This window comes from Balearica regulorum, chromosome 3 (assembly GCF_011004875.1).
Source record: "Balearica regulorum gibbericeps isolate bBalReg1 chromosome 3, bBalReg1.pri, whole genome shotgun sequence".
Classification (NCBI taxonomy): Eukaryota; Metazoa; Chordata; class Aves; order Gruiformes; family Gruidae; genus Balearica; species Balearica regulorum.
Genome location: NC_046186.1, coordinates 37212686 through 37231705, shown reverse-complemented (window position 1 = coordinate 37231705; position 19020 = coordinate 37212686). Strand labels below are relative to the sequence as shown.

At 38.4% G+C, this 19020-nt stretch overlaps 1 protein-coding gene across 3 annotated transcripts in view; it reads right to left on the bottom strand.

Moving 5' to 3' along the window:
- BCKDHB (branched chain keto acid dehydrogenase E1 subunit beta) overlaps positions 1 to 19020 on the bottom strand; it is a 127273-nt gene that overhangs the window by 53895 nt on the left and 54358 nt on the right. The window contains exons 9-10 of one of the 3 annotated variants that reach the window (XM_075747570.1): positions 4962 to 5048; positions 3907 to 4826 (exon numbers count right to left, since the gene is read on the bottom strand). The exons of 1 other annotated variant lie outside the window; for it this stretch is intronic. In XM_075747570.1, the coding sequence (XP_075603685.1) occupies positions 4797 to 4826; positions 4962 to 5048 (117 nt within the window). In that variant the 3' untranslated portion in view covers positions 3907 to 4796. Of the gene's footprint in view, positions 1 to 3906; positions 4827 to 4961; positions 5049 to 19020 lie in introns of those variants that run through there. One more of the 3 variants, XM_075747567.1, reaches the window with a different exon arrangement.

The window sequence follows — 19020 nt, the reverse complement described above, 5'->3', positions numbered from 1 at the left end:
TACAAACAAAGAGATCTGATAAAAGGGTTATCAACCGTTGCAAGCATGAAAGACTTTGAAAATCAAGGAGTAGTTCTTCACGCAACTGAGTTCATTTTCCCTTGTAGAACCTATTGCTTCATAGTCCCCTACTAAGTCTTGCACTTCTTTCCAAAATTGTGTCACACCATCATCTTCAATTTGTTGATAAGACAAGAATGATAAGGAGGAGGTGGGATTGCAAGCTGCTGCTCTGTAAGGTAGCTTTTTTCCACAGGGACACTATTGAAAGACAGCCATGGATTAGAGCTTAACCTAATTTCAGAAACTTTAATTAGAGAAATAACACGCTTATAAGTTGGTCAGCCTCACCTCTAAGTAGCTCTGGAACAGTAGACACTTAAAAGATGTGCAAGTGCAAGGTCCTGCACAACTACAGGCTGGGCAGAGAATGGATTGAGAGCAGCCCTGAGGAGAAGGACTTGGGGGTGTTGGCAGATGAGAAGCTCAACATGATCCAGCAATGTGCGCTTCCAGCCCACAATGCTAACCGTGTCCTCCAGGGGACAGACTGTGATAGGACAAGGGGTAACTGCTTTAAACTGAAAGAGGGTAGATTTAAACTAGATATTAGGAAGAAATTTTTTTATGATGAGGGTGGTGAAACACTGGAACAGGTTGCCCAGAGAAGTTGTGGATGCCCCATCCCTGATTGTGTTCAAGGCCAGGTTGGATGGGGCTTTGGGCAACCTGGTCTAATTCAGGGTGCCCCTGCCCATGGCAGGGGGGTTGGAACTAGATGGTCTTTAAGGTCCCTTCCAAACCAAACCATTCTATGATTAGATGATATTTGCCACTTTTTGATAGACAAATTAAGTGATTACAAGATTAACAAAAGTGAAAGGTAGAATAATACAGCATGCACTTGCATTACCCTGCAATATAGGTATAAATTATAAATTTATATCTTAGGATATAAATTCCTAAGACCAAGATCCTTGGTCTCTCCAGTTACTGGCACCTGCTCACAGAAGCCCCTACTCCAGCTGCTAGGACAGACATCCATCTCAATTTAGACACTACTACATAGAGACACATGCGCTACAGATCCCTGTAGTAAGTGGGCTTCAACACTGCAGTCTGTCCAATAGCTTCCCCTGGATCCTCGATCTCCCTTACTGTCTCAGTCACTGCCGGACACCCACCAATGGGTCTCTCAGTTGACCCCAGACCCTATGGTCTCTCCAGTAGCTGGCTTGAACATCCTGGTTCCTCCAGTAGCCAACGTCTCCAGCTGACTCAGAGACACACACACATAGATCCATATGATACCTGGCTTCCTTAACCTACCCCCAGCCAGTCCAGCTTGATATTTGCTCGTGATAGACCCTGACACACTCACCCACTGCCAGTCTGGCACCCTGGGCACACTGGCCCCAATGACCCATGTTCTGATTCCAGTGGCTGGCACTTAGACCTCCATGCACACACATGCACACAGAATAGAGTCTCACTCAAGAACATAGTTAGAAATGGAGTTTAATGAGAAGACAGGACACATTATGCTGATTAGGCACAGGGCACGGCCAGTCATACCAATCAGCCTGTTTATATGCAGCCAGTCCTTTTTATTCCCTTATCTCTCAATTTTCCCGTATCCCTCCCCAAACCACCTAGGTCCCCACCTCTCTCCACCTTTGGTTGCTCCTCTAAACATCCCATAAGTCTTGTATGATTCCAAAATGCTCCTCTCTGCATCCCGTAAGTCCCAAACACTGGCAGGCAGCAAGCCCCCTCAGTCTGCAGAGTGGTCCAGAGTGTCCCTCACTCCTGGTGCTGGGTGTCCCCTGCCCTGGCCCATGGGGCTGAGGCTGGGGACAGCCCTGGCAGGAGCTGACTCAGGGCTCCATTTCCCAGACTGGGTTATCAGAGTTCCCCTGCCTGCCGTTGTGCCTCTGGGCTCCTTTGCATGTCTATGTGTGGAGAAGAGCCTTTTATCACACAACTTAACATAATCTACTCATGTTTCCCTTTTTCCTCCCTCTCATCCCTCTTTGAAAACATCCTGTTTCTCTCTTTTTCTTCTTTTTTTTTTTTTATTTTTAACAGGGACAAAAATACTGGATTTACATTCTTTTATATTACAAGTGATTAATGTACTGATGATTTCCACACCCAATGCCTCATTATTTTGGAAGTGACATCTCAGTGGGCCCTTCTCCAAGGCTTCTCAAACTGTGCTCCAACTGTATGCCTTATGCAAAAGTTTAGTGCTTTCTCTGCTGAACATGTCACTTTTTTTATGCAGAATATAATCAATATGAAGTATTAACTGTACCTGTATTGAATTTATCCAATCATCTGTTGCTCACTTCAGAATACCCGTTGAGATCACATATGAAACATCAATACAAAGGACAAAGTCGTATCACGTAGAGTTTTAACTACACCACTTCATCCTGTTCTTAGTTTTATGTGTTTGAGAAATCAGAGTAAATGACCACTTAATGCAATATTGTGCCCCTTTAAAATACTCTGTATATGACACAGAACAAATGTTATTTAATATGCTCTCCAAACACTGCTTTTAATCTCTCATATGCAAAGATAAAGTTGTTCAATACAGTTTTCTCCTATAGTTTATGAGTGAAAGCCATCATTTGCATTCGTGCTCTTTTCCTTGAAGTGTACGTCACCATGAAGTGTTTGCGACAGTTAACTTTTAAAATAACCTATGTACTTTTATTCACCTTATTTCTATGACGAGAGACCTCACAGCAAGGATGGAATAACAATATGGAAACTAACCATCTAATCCAACTGGACACACTTTATTGAAGTCTTATTACTTCCATGTGTAAGTGGAAAGGAAAGCCAACTGCAATCCCCAATTTTTGGCATTCTCAGTATGCATTGTATCCAGCAAAAGAGAATTTCACTTTTCATTTTTATTTTTACAGCACAGTGATATTAGACATATGGACTTAACTTGATCATTTAGAGATCAAGTGTTTTAATGGAATAAAAAAAGCAAGGTCTTTATTATGCCTAAGGCAATACTGTTGTTTAAAAAGTTGTAATGCTTTATAAATATTATTCTAATCTCTTTTGCAGTATGAATATTCTTAAAAAAAACTGGTATCAAAATTTCAGTGTGGATGATAAAATCTTCAAGAATGGATACAAAGAGTAATGACAATATGGTTATAACATGGATTCAAGTCAACCAATTTATATGAAAGAAACTTGCCCTGGATAAATTCAATGCAAAAGAGTTATATTCCAATTTATTCTGAGGTAGCATGTGTGATAAATTAACTAATATTTCTCAGGATACAAATCCCAGTTTCCTAAAAAATATGAATATAAAATTATGAGCTACCACCATGAAACAAATATTTGCTTTCAATATTGACAGAAATAAATAGCCCTTTATTGAAGCATTTTAAACTTTGTTTTCTAAATAATTTATATTTGTCAAGATACATCTCTGATGAAAAACAACCCCAAGATGGATCAATCAGCAAAGTACCTTTCTTAGTGGAGGTCTGAGGAGATTAAAAACTCATTTTGTAGTTTCAGCAATATATTGAGCATCCCATGCTCTTCTATTAATATTTACTGATAAGCTTTTCTTGTGTTCAACTCACTTTTTTCTCCAACACATATGCTTTCCTTTGTTATGCCGGTAAATTATGAGACTGCTGCACAGCTTAGAATAGTTTTCTCTTCAAGTGTTAATAATAACACAAGACACTAAAAGGCAGGCTCTTTTGGTTGAGTTTATTTCACATTTTTGTAAGAATTTGAGAAAAATCATCACTTTCAACACGCACGGTTGGCAGTACCTTATGACTTTACTAGACCTATTTTAATCAAAGAGGTTATCTATAAAAGAAGGGAGATCAAATACTAATTACTCAGAAGGATGGTAAATATTGGGTTCTTAATGGAGACAAAATTTTGGTAGACAAAATTAATGGCCTTAATATAATTATATTAAAATTAATACAATTACTCTGTAAAGGAAATTGTATCACAAAGATCAAGAAAAATATTTTTCCGACTCCTTATGCATATTTAATTCAAAATTACATTCCCAGAACAATTGACTCTATTCCTTCCTACAAAAAGGCTAATTCCCAAGCTTTAACTACTGCCTGTACAGTTTATATTTTGTGAATTTTAGAATCCCATTTCTCTCTAGTCCTATAATTTAACTACTCCAAGAACAGAATAATTGGAAAATAGTAATCAGAAGGTGATGGACACAATTAGTTTAGATGTTCTATAAACCAGTATCACTAACATGCATAGGAAAGAAATCAAGTTAAGGGGAACATCTGTATGCAAGTGTCGATATAAATTAGGTCAGAAAGCTCAAAAGGACTTCCAAAAAAGTTAAAGCTTAATGCTCCAGACAACTGATACTGATGTATATCTCAACCTTTCAAAGCTGTTCTGTGCACATAAACTCTACACAAGTGTGAGCATCGCCACAACTACACATGAAGCACTTCCGCAGACCACTCTCCTAAGGAGGTCTCTGAACACCATGTCTAACACCACATTATACTCTACCAGACCTGGGTTCTTCTTCTGTGTCTGATTTCAACATTCCTAGAATGTATTTTTTTAAGAAGCTTTGGGGATAAAAATATGAGAAAGGTAAAAAAAGTACCTAAAACCAGACCATACATAAAGATTTTTCCTTTGCATCTGACAGCGCATCCTCCCTGCTTCTCAGTGAAAGTTAAATTTTTTAGCTTAGCAGGTGCTGTGCACAGTGCCTGGTAGGTACGTGGTTTGTCAGCTGTTCAGGTAAAGTAACATAAGCATCCACAAAACTGAAATTTAATAAAAACGTAAAAGAGAAAAACTTAAAAAACAAAAATTAAACTTTTAACGTAATAATAAATATTATTTCTATAAGTAACCATATTCAGCCATGCAGAACAGTTAAATACAAACAACCTGTGTACCTGAACCGTGGAACTGATTTCAGACGCAAATCCTCCTGTCAAGGGAGCCTCATGGCTAATCAGCAATCGCCCAGTCTTCACCACCGACTGAAAAGGAAAAACAAACCCCAAAAATGTAATCAAATTACAGCTCTTGTGATTTTTTACTTATGGAACATATGAAATATGTGACATTAGTAGCAGTGTTAGAATGTAGCTACTTTTTCCCTCTTGTATTTTCACTGAAAGATAAAGCAACCTACAAGTCTAAATCAAGTAATTAATAGGATGTTTTTAAATTTACTATAAAAGTGTTTACATCATCCACTCCATTTTAAGCAAATATCAAGAATAAAAATTGATTCCATCAAATATGAATTTACCCTGTCAATGCAAACTGTAACATTTCTGAAGGAGAATAAGGATTTTAACAAGTCAGTAAAGACTTGGATCCTGAAAATACTAAAAGACACACACTAAAAATCCTTCACTGATATATATCTCTGCACAGCCAGATCCTAGGTCGAGTCATGAATCATAGCTATTCTGAAAGCAAAACTGTTAAACAAAAATTTTAGCAAGAAAACAATCATGTGGATCAATGCTGCTTATTTAAGTTTTACATGATAATTAGAAGGAAAATCTTCTAATTTTAAATCTCAATGTTTGTGCAGTTTTTAAGTGATCTGCTTTATAAATAATTATGTAGCACGATATATACAGAAGGCAATCTAAGCATCTTTTAATCAAAAAACAAACTGGGTTCATTGTGAAACATAACAATGAAAAAATATTTTTAATCTGATGGGAGTATAAAGCTTCACCACACCCAAATATCTTGAAGTTTATTGCTACTGCATGCTAAATTGCCTAGAATCAAACAGTATCAGATACCTTTGGTCAGAAATATGGCAGCAAAACCTTATTTTTTATAAAACACATTTTATAATTTCATAAAGTGCATAAAAAAGTTTCATGAACTTCTAAAGACTCACATCAGGAAAAAAAAATCAGAATAATGTGTATGTTAATCTTTCAAGAACAGTTACAATCTGATTTTTAAGATAAGTACATAGTGTACTGCTGGTGTACCATTAGTCATCAAGTGGAAAAGCCCAAGACAGCGCTAGCTATCAGGTCAGACTTTTTTAATGCCGTGATCTTCAACTTAATGTCTATGCCAGCACATTCTCCATTCGGGCAGCTTCATGTTGTCTCCATAATAGAATACAGAAAGGCAATGCCTTAATTATACAGTTTTCCTTCTGATTCAAGTACTTTTCTAATTCTTCTGCTTTTCTAGCAATGACTCAATCAATGGCTCTAAGTAGCTCATCCACAGATGTACTGGCAAGTCACAGGCCTATCAACAAGATGATCCATATACTGTACTATGAAGTGGTTTGACAACATTCAGAGGTAAAGACAGGAAAAGGCATTTCAACAGTTGGAAAGTAATCCACAGTTTGTAGGCTGATTTCTTGAACTCCTTTTGCCAGCACTGGAAACTCATATCTAAAGAGCAGAGGCAATAACTGTACTATAAATCTGTCCAATACATCAAAATGACAGTTCAACGAACAAAATGTACACTCCGGTTTTAAGTTGATATGATAAAACTGGTTTTAAGTTGCTATGGTAAAACTGATACAATTAATCAATTGTAAAGTTTTTTTTGAGAATCCTCTTTTATTTTAAACAAAAATTCTTTTGCATGTATTTGTTTTGAAAGGTTCATACTTTGAAACATTACAAGCTATCATTAAAGTTACAGATTTGGTTTCTCAGAATTTAATAGTATGAAACAGACACTGTTAGAATGCATATAAAATAATCCACATGGGATCAGACCAGTAATCCAGCTGACCAGTATCATGTTTCCACAATGGAGATAATTTGATACTTAGGTAAGAGTTAAGAATAGGGTCTTTAACGTGTTCCTTCACTATTTCTCAGCCTCCAACTACTTTCATATCACAGGTTTCCTGAATCCAATACAGTTTCTTGCTCTGACTGATAACTTTTCTTGCATAAATGTATCTGTTCTCAAACTGAACCCATGTAAACAATAAAGCAAAAGACAAAGGAAAAAAACCTCATTTCAGAAACCTGCTTCTGCTATATGAGGAATCCTTATTTTTACATATGATTCCCAAGGGCTTCAAGTATTCCTTGCCTGTAGGAGCTTGTTCAGAGCAAACAAGCAGCTGTGATCACCAAGCATCGCATACAAGCATCTCAGCCCTGCTAAAAAGCACTGTATATCACTCCTGGTGGGCAACCATGCTAGCATAGCTTTGGTGCTTTTACTACCCATCCTAGCTTGTTCAGGGTGAGCATGGATACCTGCACCACATTGTGCCATGTAGACATACCTTAAAAATTCTCCTAATGGTTAAGCCAGAATCAAAATGAGCAGAAATTAGCCACTACACTTCACAGCAAATAGAGTCTTGGACTTAACGAAGGATGCAAGTATTGCAATTCCTGAATATTACAGGCTCCCCTGCATCAATTTCTACTTCACACTTAACACTTGCTCCTGAGCTACAGTGAGTTTTCAGAAAGACATGCAATATTAATTATGGTATTTCCAGTGTTTGCAAATGCACTAAAGCTATTGGTAAGTTGTTCCAGTGTTTAACTCCCTTCCCTGTTAAAATTTTGCACCTTAATTCCAAACTAATTCGGCTGACTTCAAAACTTCAAACTGTTGGTTCTTATTTTACTTCTGTTTGCTAGACGGAGAAGCTATTATCACATTTCTGCTCCCCACATGAATACGTTAAGACTGTGATCAAATGATCTCTTAACCACACTTTTGCTAAACTAAGCAGATTGAGCTCTAAATCTTTCACCATACAGCAAACTTCCAATTCCTTCATTCTTACAACCCCAGCCTGAATCATCTCCAGTTTTCAATGTCCTTCTTGAAGTACACCCATCTGGAACCAGCATTCCAGCCTTTTTTCAGAACAACGCCAAATACGGAGATAATATAACCTCAATACTGCAGCTCTTGGATGTATGAGGCTTTTGGCCAAAGCATAACAACATGAGTCCAGTTTCAACTGGTGACTGCGATTCCCTGTTCTTGGGAAAGAGGGTTTTGTTAGTAAAGGATAATCGCTTCTTGGAATAAAGATGGAAATATAGTGCGCATTTACTATTTCAAGATACAAAATTGGGTATGTTGAAAAATATGTTGTGTGCCTCAACCCAGCTCAGTTAATGAACCTATCTTCTCTTTATCAGTGACTATTTTATCTATTTCTCCAGCTGTCTGTTACCTCTAACTTATCAGTAATGGGTTTAAGTGTTTCCATATCTTTGATAGAAATACTAAAAAACAGGTTAAAAATCAGATTCTGCAGAACTTCACTGACTTTACAATTTCCATTCACTAGCACTGTCTTTACATAACATACAGTTAAAGTCAACGCAGCACTAATGCCTTACTTCTCAACCATGTTCATTTCTTTTGTGAGTACCTAATTAGGAATTGTTGATTGTATTTTTCTAAGTTATTTCTCCCTACTTGCTTCTTCCTTGCTAATTTTTTTATAGTTTTATAGATTATTCCTTGTAACTGATTTGGGATTGTCATGGTTTTACCCCAGCTGAAACCAGGACAGGAATATAATTTTTTTGGTGGTTTGGGTTGGGTTTTTTTTGTGGAAAAACCACTCCATACAGTATTGGATTAATAAATTACTGGTAGACAGATACTTTGGTTCATCAAACATATTGGGTGTCTATATGCCCTCATCATTTTAATTATTACATTGTTTTCTCCATCTTTCAGATGACAGTACTATACAGTAATAACAGCAGCCAATAGCAATCAATGTGATTTTCTTAAACAAATTTTTTAAATATGTATTACCAGGTAAAAATGTTTCAGACCATATAGCTTAGAAGAAAATCATAGCCCATGATGAAAAAGCTCAACCTTTTCCTACATTGGTAGTGTTCTCGAATGGCTAACTTACTTAATTTCTTTATCTTCATATGGAAATTTAATCTTATTTCCTGGACGTAAGATGGTTAATCAGTTAAAAGGGAAAATTTCATAAAGCAACTGCTCTACAATCTACAGGGCACAGCGGACATTGTTAATGATTATTTTCAGATATCAATGCTCTTCTATAAAACATTGACTTCATTTTTAAAAGATACCATAAACCATTAGCCCCTGTCAAATCAAATGAGGCAAGCATTCAAACTCCACAATAACCAAAGCCCAACATTCAGAAGAGCATTTACAGTCCAAATAAATGCAGCATGGTAACATGCACTAATGGGGTCCCTACCCTTCAAACATAATGGGAAATACCACTGGCATGAAACTGGAGAAGACAGTGGTTAAATCAGCACAGTGTAACAAATTGGACAGCATATAATCCTATCATCTTATCACCTTTTAAAAAGGTGGATAGTTGGAGTGGATTTTTTTCATTTGGATTAGCTAGAGAAAAGAATGGCCTTTCAAGGAACAATGTATTTTGTCCCCTCAATCAGAGACTTGTTGCATTTCTGTAACGGCTTGATTCTCCTCCATTTCCCCAACATCCCCTCTCTATCTTCCAAAACCCTAGCTTTTACTCTTCTTACTCAGAGATTGAAATTTTGAAATGCATGCCCATTCTGCATCTCATGTATAGTACTTTTAAAAATACGGTGTGGCTTAGGAGACTGTCACTGATTACTATGTTCCTTCTGTACATTCACAACCAGAAGTTGTTGTTTTCTCATCTTTAAAGTCCAGAGAGACTTCTGAGGGTGCTAAGAGATTCTGTAGGTTATCTCCTATCTCAAATTCAATTAAAATGGAAATGGGTTTTTGCCATCTTTATTAACAGACCATAGAGGAAAGTCAGAAGCAACATCCAGGCATTTAGGGAGCATAGTTCTTCTTTGTATCACAGTCACTCTGCACTTTCACAGCCGAGTTCAGCTGATGCAACCCTGGCTGCTCCCAAATGGGAGAGGTCCTGCTCTACCCAAAACCTCCTGTTCCCAGTTCACCCCTGGCATCTCCTCAAGCACTGAAGGGGCCATGGGGTAAGCCAGTTGCAGGAGAAAATCCAATTTATCCTGCAGCAGTGTACAGTTAGCACAGAGCAGCAAACACCACCCCAGAGACAGATTCAGAGATTGGAGGCAGATCACGATTCACTCACAGAAAGCTTCAGCAGTACCCCCTCTCTCTGGAGGTCATGGCACAACACTGTTACCTGTGCTTTAGCCAGTTATTAGAGAAAAGACTCTAGGGCCTTCAACTACTAAATTAACCCTAAAACAAAACCAGAAACCACTATTGACTATACTTTTCCACCTCAATTTCCTTGTCAGGACTGTTTCACATTGGTGTCATCCACGAGACGACAGCTGACGTTGCATCAGAGCAAAAGGCTAGCGGCATGATCACCCTGATAATGAAATGTAAAAAAAACCCTAATGCCTTTGCAAGACTAATGCTTTCAGATTGAACTCTGAAGGTTTTCTGAACTGCAGCCCAGCATTTTTGCAGTGAAGCAGCTGAGCAAATTATTTTCAACCTCCCTGACCACACTCTTTATCCAAGAGTTTCTATAATCACTTTTCTGTTCAACTCGATTCGTCATGTTGGCCGCTTTCTCCCCTCCTACGGGCACTGATGACAGAAGAAACAACACAAGTCTGGCACTTCCAAGCAATTTGAAATCTAAGTGCTGACACTACCAACAACATACTATGCCCTTACTTAGGAAAAAGCAGACTGAAACCAAAAAGAGTTCGATGGTTAACTGCATTTTACACTATTACTCTACTCACATACCAAAAGTGCTACTTCCAGTGTAACCAGCTGCTTCACTAACACAGCATCTGCCTTTAAAGAAATTATGAAAGTCAGAATTAGATTATAAATGGCTGTTACACAATGGCAAGTTGCCAGCTTTCTTTAAAAAGAAAATCTTGTTCTCAGAATAAAAAAGATTTTCCATCGCTTACAGAAAAGGAATTATTTTGATTTTCACTTTCACATTTAAAGTTTTGCATACTTTTGATCATGTTCTTTAGAGAATATAAAAAATTCCTGCATAATTAAAAAAACAGCTTTCCAAAATAATTTTAAAGAAGCTGGCAAAAATACTGAAATTGTATTTGTATTATATCTCATTTCACACTAAGCATGTATGCAAACAATCATAAAATTGTATAAAAGTGAGTATTAATATATACATGCCTTTACTGAAAGCCAATCAGAATACAGAAGCTTAAAAAAAACCCCCACCTTAGTAAAGTTTCAATAAATGCCTTGAAAAATATTTTTTCTTTTTCATTTTTAGATCAGTTTTAATGAATTTGTGCTTGGAAACTGTAAAACCTAAGGGACGCTACTTTCCCCAACCCATTCTACTCTCCTTTTAATGTTTCAATAACAAATGTAATTGCGTAGCAGCATTCTTGGTACTGAATATCATAAGCATAGGGATAGAAATAGGATCCCAGATTTTTATTCAGCATTTCCCACAGAGAAATTTCCAGACATCCCAGATTTTTTTTTTTTTTTTTTTTTTTTTTTTACCACCAGACTGCAAAGAGAAGGAATAGAAGGGAAGAGGAATAGGATGTCCTAGGAGCCTGGAGATACAAAAGTCCTGTAACTGCCTAATGATCACAATCTACTTTGCGAATTATAACTATCAGTTGCACAGAACTACCTTCTCCTAGAACTAGTAAAAGCTAGGAACGGTATGCACTCTTTAAAGCTCCAAACAGAAAAAAAAATTCTTAACATTAAAGAAAAAATATTCAATAATTAACCTGAATTAAAAGAAAATAAAATAACATAATTTAGTTCCACAGTACTAAATTCCCAGAGAAGAAAAATGAGAGACCGCCTTCAAATCTACTATATCATGTCCATGCTACACTCCCAAGCTGACTGAAACTCATTTATCAATAAAATCAAGATGCAATGACAAACAAACGCCATGACAAACCATTATTTCATCACACACAAGAGAATAGCCCAAAGTATGAATAAGATTTCTCAATTACTGGTAATGAGACAGTCAGCCTTACACTTACTCGGTTAAGTTTCATAAGGCTAGTGTAAGTATAATAAACATATCAGAGTATTGCAATAATATCACAGAGAACACTAGCTGAACAATGGCAACAATGTATGTAGATCAAAGATAAAACTACTTATTTCATCACTTAGGAAGGCCATTGGAGAAAATTCTTAAAATTTTTCAAACAATAAAATGAAAAAACATAGGCAGTTCTGTAATTGACAAGTATGCCGATTAACAGCAGGGAATGAAAAAGAAAATTAACTTCCTTTTTAACTTGACACAAATCACTAAAATGTTGCTAATCACTTTAACTGATCCACACTAGCAGAGCACAAATCTTTGTCTTCTTTCTAGTAGTTAACCAGAACAGAGGCTTTTAATCCATTACTGCCTGCCTGGTCAGCCGAGGTTTGTGCTTTCTGCCCTACAAGCCTGGAACCCATTGACTGCAGGTGCACGGCCCGAGGCTGCTGCGACAGGCTGTGGCCCGGACAGAGCTTCCCCAAAGCAACAGGATCTGCGGTAAGTAATTTACATGGTGAGGACGAGCAGATCCGTTAGGGCCCCCAGACTGCAAAGGCATGGATTCTGGTTTCTTACAGAGAGAACCAAAACGTGGTCCTTGGAAGGAGAAACAGGGACTAGTGAAGGAACAGAGAACAGCTGTCCACTAGTGTTCAATGCCTTAACATGTTAGCACAACCCTCCTCTGACACTACGACTATATCCTTACCTGCCTTCTCTGGAGCAAAAGACAAAAACAAACAAAACACCCAAAACCTAAAAGCCAAAACTTGTTAGTCTAACCTCCTTTCTAATTAATTTTAAATCAGAGTAAAAGACCAGCTATTAGAAAATCCCAGATACTCACTTGTCACTGGCCTCCAAGTAGAATACCATACTCTACCCATTAACCATGATCCTCTTGGCCCAACAATGAAAACAGCATTTTCCCTATCCAGCTGCCCATCTGATTGGAGCATAACATCCTAACTTGGATACAGGAGTATTCCAGGAGACAGTATCAAAAGCCTTGCTGAAGTCCATCTGTTGCTCACCCCTTGTCCACAGATCCAGACGCTTCTATCGCAGAAGGCAATCACATAGGTTGAGCATGAATTAGCCTTAGCAAGACCATGCTTACTTTTACCCATCTTCTCCTTAATATGTTCAGAAATTATGGGAAACTTTCAGTCTGGGTGAAGAAGATTAGTTTTAGTGACTAAAAACAGCATCAAAGCATTTACTGATAATTCTTTCATGAAATATACAACATTTTCCTAAATTTGATCACAAAAAGGCAACCAAGTGCTACTGAAGCAGGAGACACGCATCTGTAAGCAGTTTGCTGTCAGTGAGATGATCCACAGTAGGGAACACTCGGCAACCTCAGTACACATTTGCAGAAGTGTATTCTAAATTATTATTTAGAAAATATTATTGCAGTTTTCTTTTCAGGCAACTCTTCAGTCATTTCTGGATGATAGGGTAGAGCGTATCCTCAGCAAAATTACAGATGACACCAAACTGGGAGGAGTGGCTAATACACCAGAGGGTTGTGCTGCCATTTAGAGGGACCTGGACAGGCTGGAGAAATGGGCTGACAGGAACCTCATGAAGTTCCAGAAGGGAAGTGCAAAGTCCTGCCCCTGGGAAGGATCAACCGCAGGCATCAGGACAGGCTGGGAGCCACACAGCTGGAAAGCAGCTTGGCAGTAAAGGGACATGGGCATCCTGGTGGACACCATATTGACCATGAGCCAGAAATGCACCCCAGCAGCAAAGAAGGCCAATGGTATCCAGGGTTGCGTTAGGAGGAGTGTTGCCAGCCAGTCAAGGGAGGTAATCCTTCCCCTCTACTCAGCATTGGTCAGGCCACACTGGGAGTGCTGTGTTCTGTTCTGGGTTCCTCAGTACAAGAAACATGGACATACTGAAGAGAGATCAATGAAGGGCCACAAATATGATTAAGGGACTGGGATTAAGGGATCTCATCAATGTATATACATACCCAAAGGGAGGGCGCAAACAAGACAGAGTCAGGCTCTTTTTGGTGATGCCCAATGACAGGGCTGCATAGTTCATGCTATTGCGCTGATGTTGCATAACGCACTGGTTAAACCTCACCACTTTGAAATCCACATCAGGATGGATCTTTTCCCTAGTTTAAAATGTATGCATGGCAGGAACACTTCATAAAGAACTAATGTGACCACAGCTGGGATGCACATATGAAACATCTTGCAGAGAAATGTTAGCGCAACCATAAAACTTACTGCATCGATACACCAGAATTTTATTATTCCAATATGTATCATTTTATGCTATAAATGCCAAAAATAATTCTGAAACACTAACATGGCTTCTTCCTGCATAGCACTGAAAACATAATGCTGTAGTGTGAAGACAGTGGTGCAGAGATAATGAAAAATGAAAACAAGCACAGTAACCTGGAAAATTTAAAAAATTACAATCAAAACCAAAAGAGTTGGCTACAGGGCTAGGCAGAACATCCTAAGAAGCAATAAAGAGAGTGGATAATAAACCAGTTAGGGCCTTGACATCCTACACAACATTGTCAGGGTGTGGCTGAGATGTTCAGAGAGATTTGTAAGCTTCCTGCAAAGCCAAGAACCAAGGACAGATTCCCAATGTGTTAGGCACCATAAAAATACAGAGTAGCAGAGAATTCCTCTCCAAAACAACTTTCAATTTAAATAGCTGAAACTGTGAAAAGTGAGCGGTTAATTGCTAAGAAAACAGTAGCTGCTAGTAATGGTCGTAGGATGTGGAGACAACGGAGAAAAGTTGTATTTTGTGCAGATGGATACTCCTGCTTAACCTAAAAAATATTTAGGAACATACTAACCAACTTCAGTAAGAGATAGGCAAAGAAAAATTACTTAGCATGACCTCTTGATATCCTTAAGATAAACTGCTACTTACACACTGGAATCAATTGTTTAGGAAAGAAAACTGATTCAGAAGTTAAAAGCAAATTTGAAAATAAAATCCACCTGGCTCATTCTTATTATTTCATATACACTATATTGATTTTATTGCATTCTTGTCTTCCACCTCTTCACATCTCATTCGTTTTCTGATACTGGAAGCTCTCCTTAATAGTGACAAATAATATTTTTAGTATACATTTGGTGCAAGGAGTCCCTGTTTCCTTCTGAGGACCTCACATACAACCTGGATAACACTACTGAAATAAGTAACATAAATATAAGCAAGCTTCTTTTGACCAAATGCCTCTAAATCTCCCAGTCATTGTCTTCTAGTAATAACTATGAACAGATTCCTTAAATAGTCTTTTTAAGTATAAAGGCAATGGAACTAATGGAAAATATTCATGAATCCGCTGGACTGGTACCTCATCATTCCTCAATACTTTGAACTATATTTGCCTACTTAACCACAATTAAATACATCTATTCAAACAATCTTTCTGAGTGTGTAGCCTAAAACATAATACTGAATAATAAAGGTTTCAGAGAACAAGAACTTCAGTGGCAGCCTCCAAACTTCACCAGTCTGAACAGTAGTTAATAACGTACCATGGACAAATTTGTCCTTCCTTCCCCCACTAGACTACTTTTTAATTCCCTGTTTATGGAAGCAAAATTAGGAAATCTTGGCAAATACAGCAAATACATATGGGCAATGCTGTACCAAATAGATCCTTTTCACTAAAGATGTGGTTTCCATCCCAGAAATCTTCATAGACACATTATAAGATCTTCAAGTTTGTGTGGCGTCACCACATTCAGTTGACATTCCATGGGGAAAAGTCCTTTTCTGAGACTCTTTATTTCCTCATTGTCTTAATTACACTGCTACACATATAAAATAGAGTCTTCATAAATTAACTTGCTTCTTCAGTTTTTCTATACCTATGTTCGAAACTAACATTTATTTTAGCTCTCAGAAGTTGTAAGTCTATTAATAAATTATTATTTAAATCTGAGATTAGTTAGCCCTCCTTTTGCCTTTCAGAAATTATGTGCATATTGTTTATTAATAATTGCAGGTTTTGAAAATTTCAGCTGTCCCACAAACTCCTGGAATAATTGGGCTGTAATAGTATATATCCTTTTCACTATAATACTTTTTTATAAAAAAAAAAATTCCAAGGTCTTAAGTTTGAGTATTTTTTGACATTCCTCTCAAGCCAACTTTTAAGGAAAGACTGCAGTCTTCTACACTCAAAAAGGCAGGGAAAACACCCACATTGCATAGGATGCAAGTCCCACACTCTTAGAGTCAACTATCTCAGGATTACCAAGGTGCCTAAACTCCTGAGACACTAAGAGGATCTAGCTAGCTTTATTTACTCCCTTCCTCATAACGATCACCTTTCCCTTTTCAGCACCCTAACTCTTCCAGGTGCTTTAACTCTCATATAGAGTTCTACGGAAAACTCAGACAATGAAGCTCTTAATTCCACTGCTGAGTCATAAAACATTACGAGGAAGAACAGCTAGATTCCTACATGCAATTTATTCTCTTATTTTTGAAAAACAGATGGGATCTTGGCCAGTTCTGAAAGAGCTCCCATGGACAATGCAGTTATTTCTAAGATTCGTAAATCTTCTGTTAGTGCAAATGTTGTACCATACTTTCTGTGCAGAACACCAGATAAACAACCTCTCCAGGTGTTTTGGAAGATCCAAGAATAGGCCAACTAAGTCACTGCCATACGCACACCCTGATACACACACAAAACCACTGTCTGGAACAAATTTTAGCGGTATTCATCCACAAGCAAAACACTGTGCTGCCAGATATGACTCACATAGCAGGCTTCCTCAGAATAATTTTATTGAAGTTAACTATAGGTTTGGAGAACTTGGAAAAAAGCAAATAATTGTTCTTAAAAGAAAAAAAAATAGCATCAGGTAACCAAGAAAATAAGTAAAACAGTCTGAAATTTCATTGCTGAACCCATCATAATTTTATTTTCCCTCAGAAAATTATTCAGTAGCTTCTAACCCACTTCAAATAACCATGTAGGACAGATAATAGTTAGTGTTCCAGCAAAAATCCTGCTTTGCTCAACCCATGACACAACAATAAAAGATATACAGAAAGTATCTGAACCACAGCCTGTCATCTTTACAATTACATTAAAACTGTAATGACAAACCTAACAAAATATATGGCAAGTCACACACATCTCCTAATACAAAGGCTATCAGTCAATAAGAAGGTGCAGCATGTGACTGAAAGCCAGCAGGTAGAACAACAGGAGACAGATGCAAGATAGCCTGCAATTGTCATTTACTACCTGGGCACCCCTTCTATCTTCCAAATAGAAAGATTAAAATGAAACTGATGTTTCTTAAAACTGTAGATGAAGAGAAAGACTGTGAGAATGATATAAGAACGTGAAGGCAGAACACACAGAAGAAAAAACATGAATTCTGGAAAACGAGAAGTGCAAAAATGTAGATGAAGAAAAGAACAGCAAGAAAAAAGGCCAAGGCAAGAGAGATGCCAAGTTGCAGAAAGAAAAGAACTGGAGGTATGGAGAAAGGAACTGAGAAAAGTGTTAGTAATACAAATTGTGGCATACCACTTGTCTGTTTTTCACTCTGGTTCATACTGGAGTTCTTACATGACTAGGACAGCAGCAAGACTTTGTTAAGGCCACAACAGTCCACTATTAGCCTCATCTATGCAATTTGCTCTTTATCCCTATATAGTGGCTTCAAAGATTCCCTTACATCTGCTTCTGCTCCATTCTAAGGCTTAAGCCCCCTGACAGTCTTCCAAACCACAAATGTAATTGCTTACCTTTCTCTTTCAGGAGAAAAAAAAACAGACACAATGCTCAAAGAATCCCTTCTAAGACATAAAGCATCCTGAGGCTACTATGTTGAACTGATCTGACCTGACCAAGCACCTCACAAACCTTTCAACAGAAGGAGACTGAAAGTCAAGTTGTAAGACTTGTGAAAGTTAAAAGGAGATTTCTCAACCCAAGACTAATATGCAGCCTTCTAAAAAGAGACATAGATGTTGTATTGGGTTTGGGTGGCAAGGTTTTGCTAGTGGGGGAACTAGAGGTGGTGGCTTCTGGGAGAAGCTGCTAGAAGCTTCCCCTTTGTCTGACAGAGCAACTGCCAGCCGGCTACAAGACGGACCCACTGCTGGCCAAGGCGGAAACCATCAGTGACAGTGGTAGCACTTTTGGGATAACATATTTAAGAAGGAAAAAAACCACCAGGAGCAATTGCAGCCAGAAAGAGGAGTGAGAAGATTTGAGAGGAACAACTCTGCAGGTACCAAGACCTGTGGACCTGTGGAGAGAGGACCCCACGCTGGAGCAGGTTTGCTGGCAGGACTCGTGACCCCATGGGGGACCCACACTGGAGCAGTTCGTGAAGAACTGCAGCCCATGGGAAGGACTCACGTTGGAGAAGTCTGTGTAGGACTGTCTCCTGTGGGAGGGACCCCATGCTGGAGCAGGGGAAGAGTGTGAGGAGTCCTCCTCCTGAGGAGGAAGGAGCAGCAGAGAGAACAAGTGATGAACTGTTCGTAACCCCCATTCCCCATCCCCCTGTGCCGCTGGAGGGGAAGAGGTAGAGAAACTGAGAGTGAAGTTAAGCCTGGGAAGAAGGGAGGGGTGGGGGAAAGGTGTTTTTAAGATTTAGTTTTATTTCTCATTACTCGAATCTGATTTGATTGGTCATAAATTAAATTAATTTTCCCAAGTTGAGTCTGCGTTGCCCATGACAGTAATTAGTGAATGATCTCTCACTGTCCTTATCTCAACCCGTGAGCCTTTTGTTGTATTTTCTCTCCCCTGACCAGCTGAGGAGGGCAGTGACAGAGCAGCTTTGGTGGGCACCTGGCCTCCAGCTAAGGCCAACCCATCACAGACGTTTAAAAAGGTTGTTCTAGATCTTCAAACGTTCACGGATCCAGTTTGGCTAAAATAATGAACTCAGCCCTACCTCCAGTGTTCTCTAGTTGCCACACGTTCACTAAACATTTTAGACACA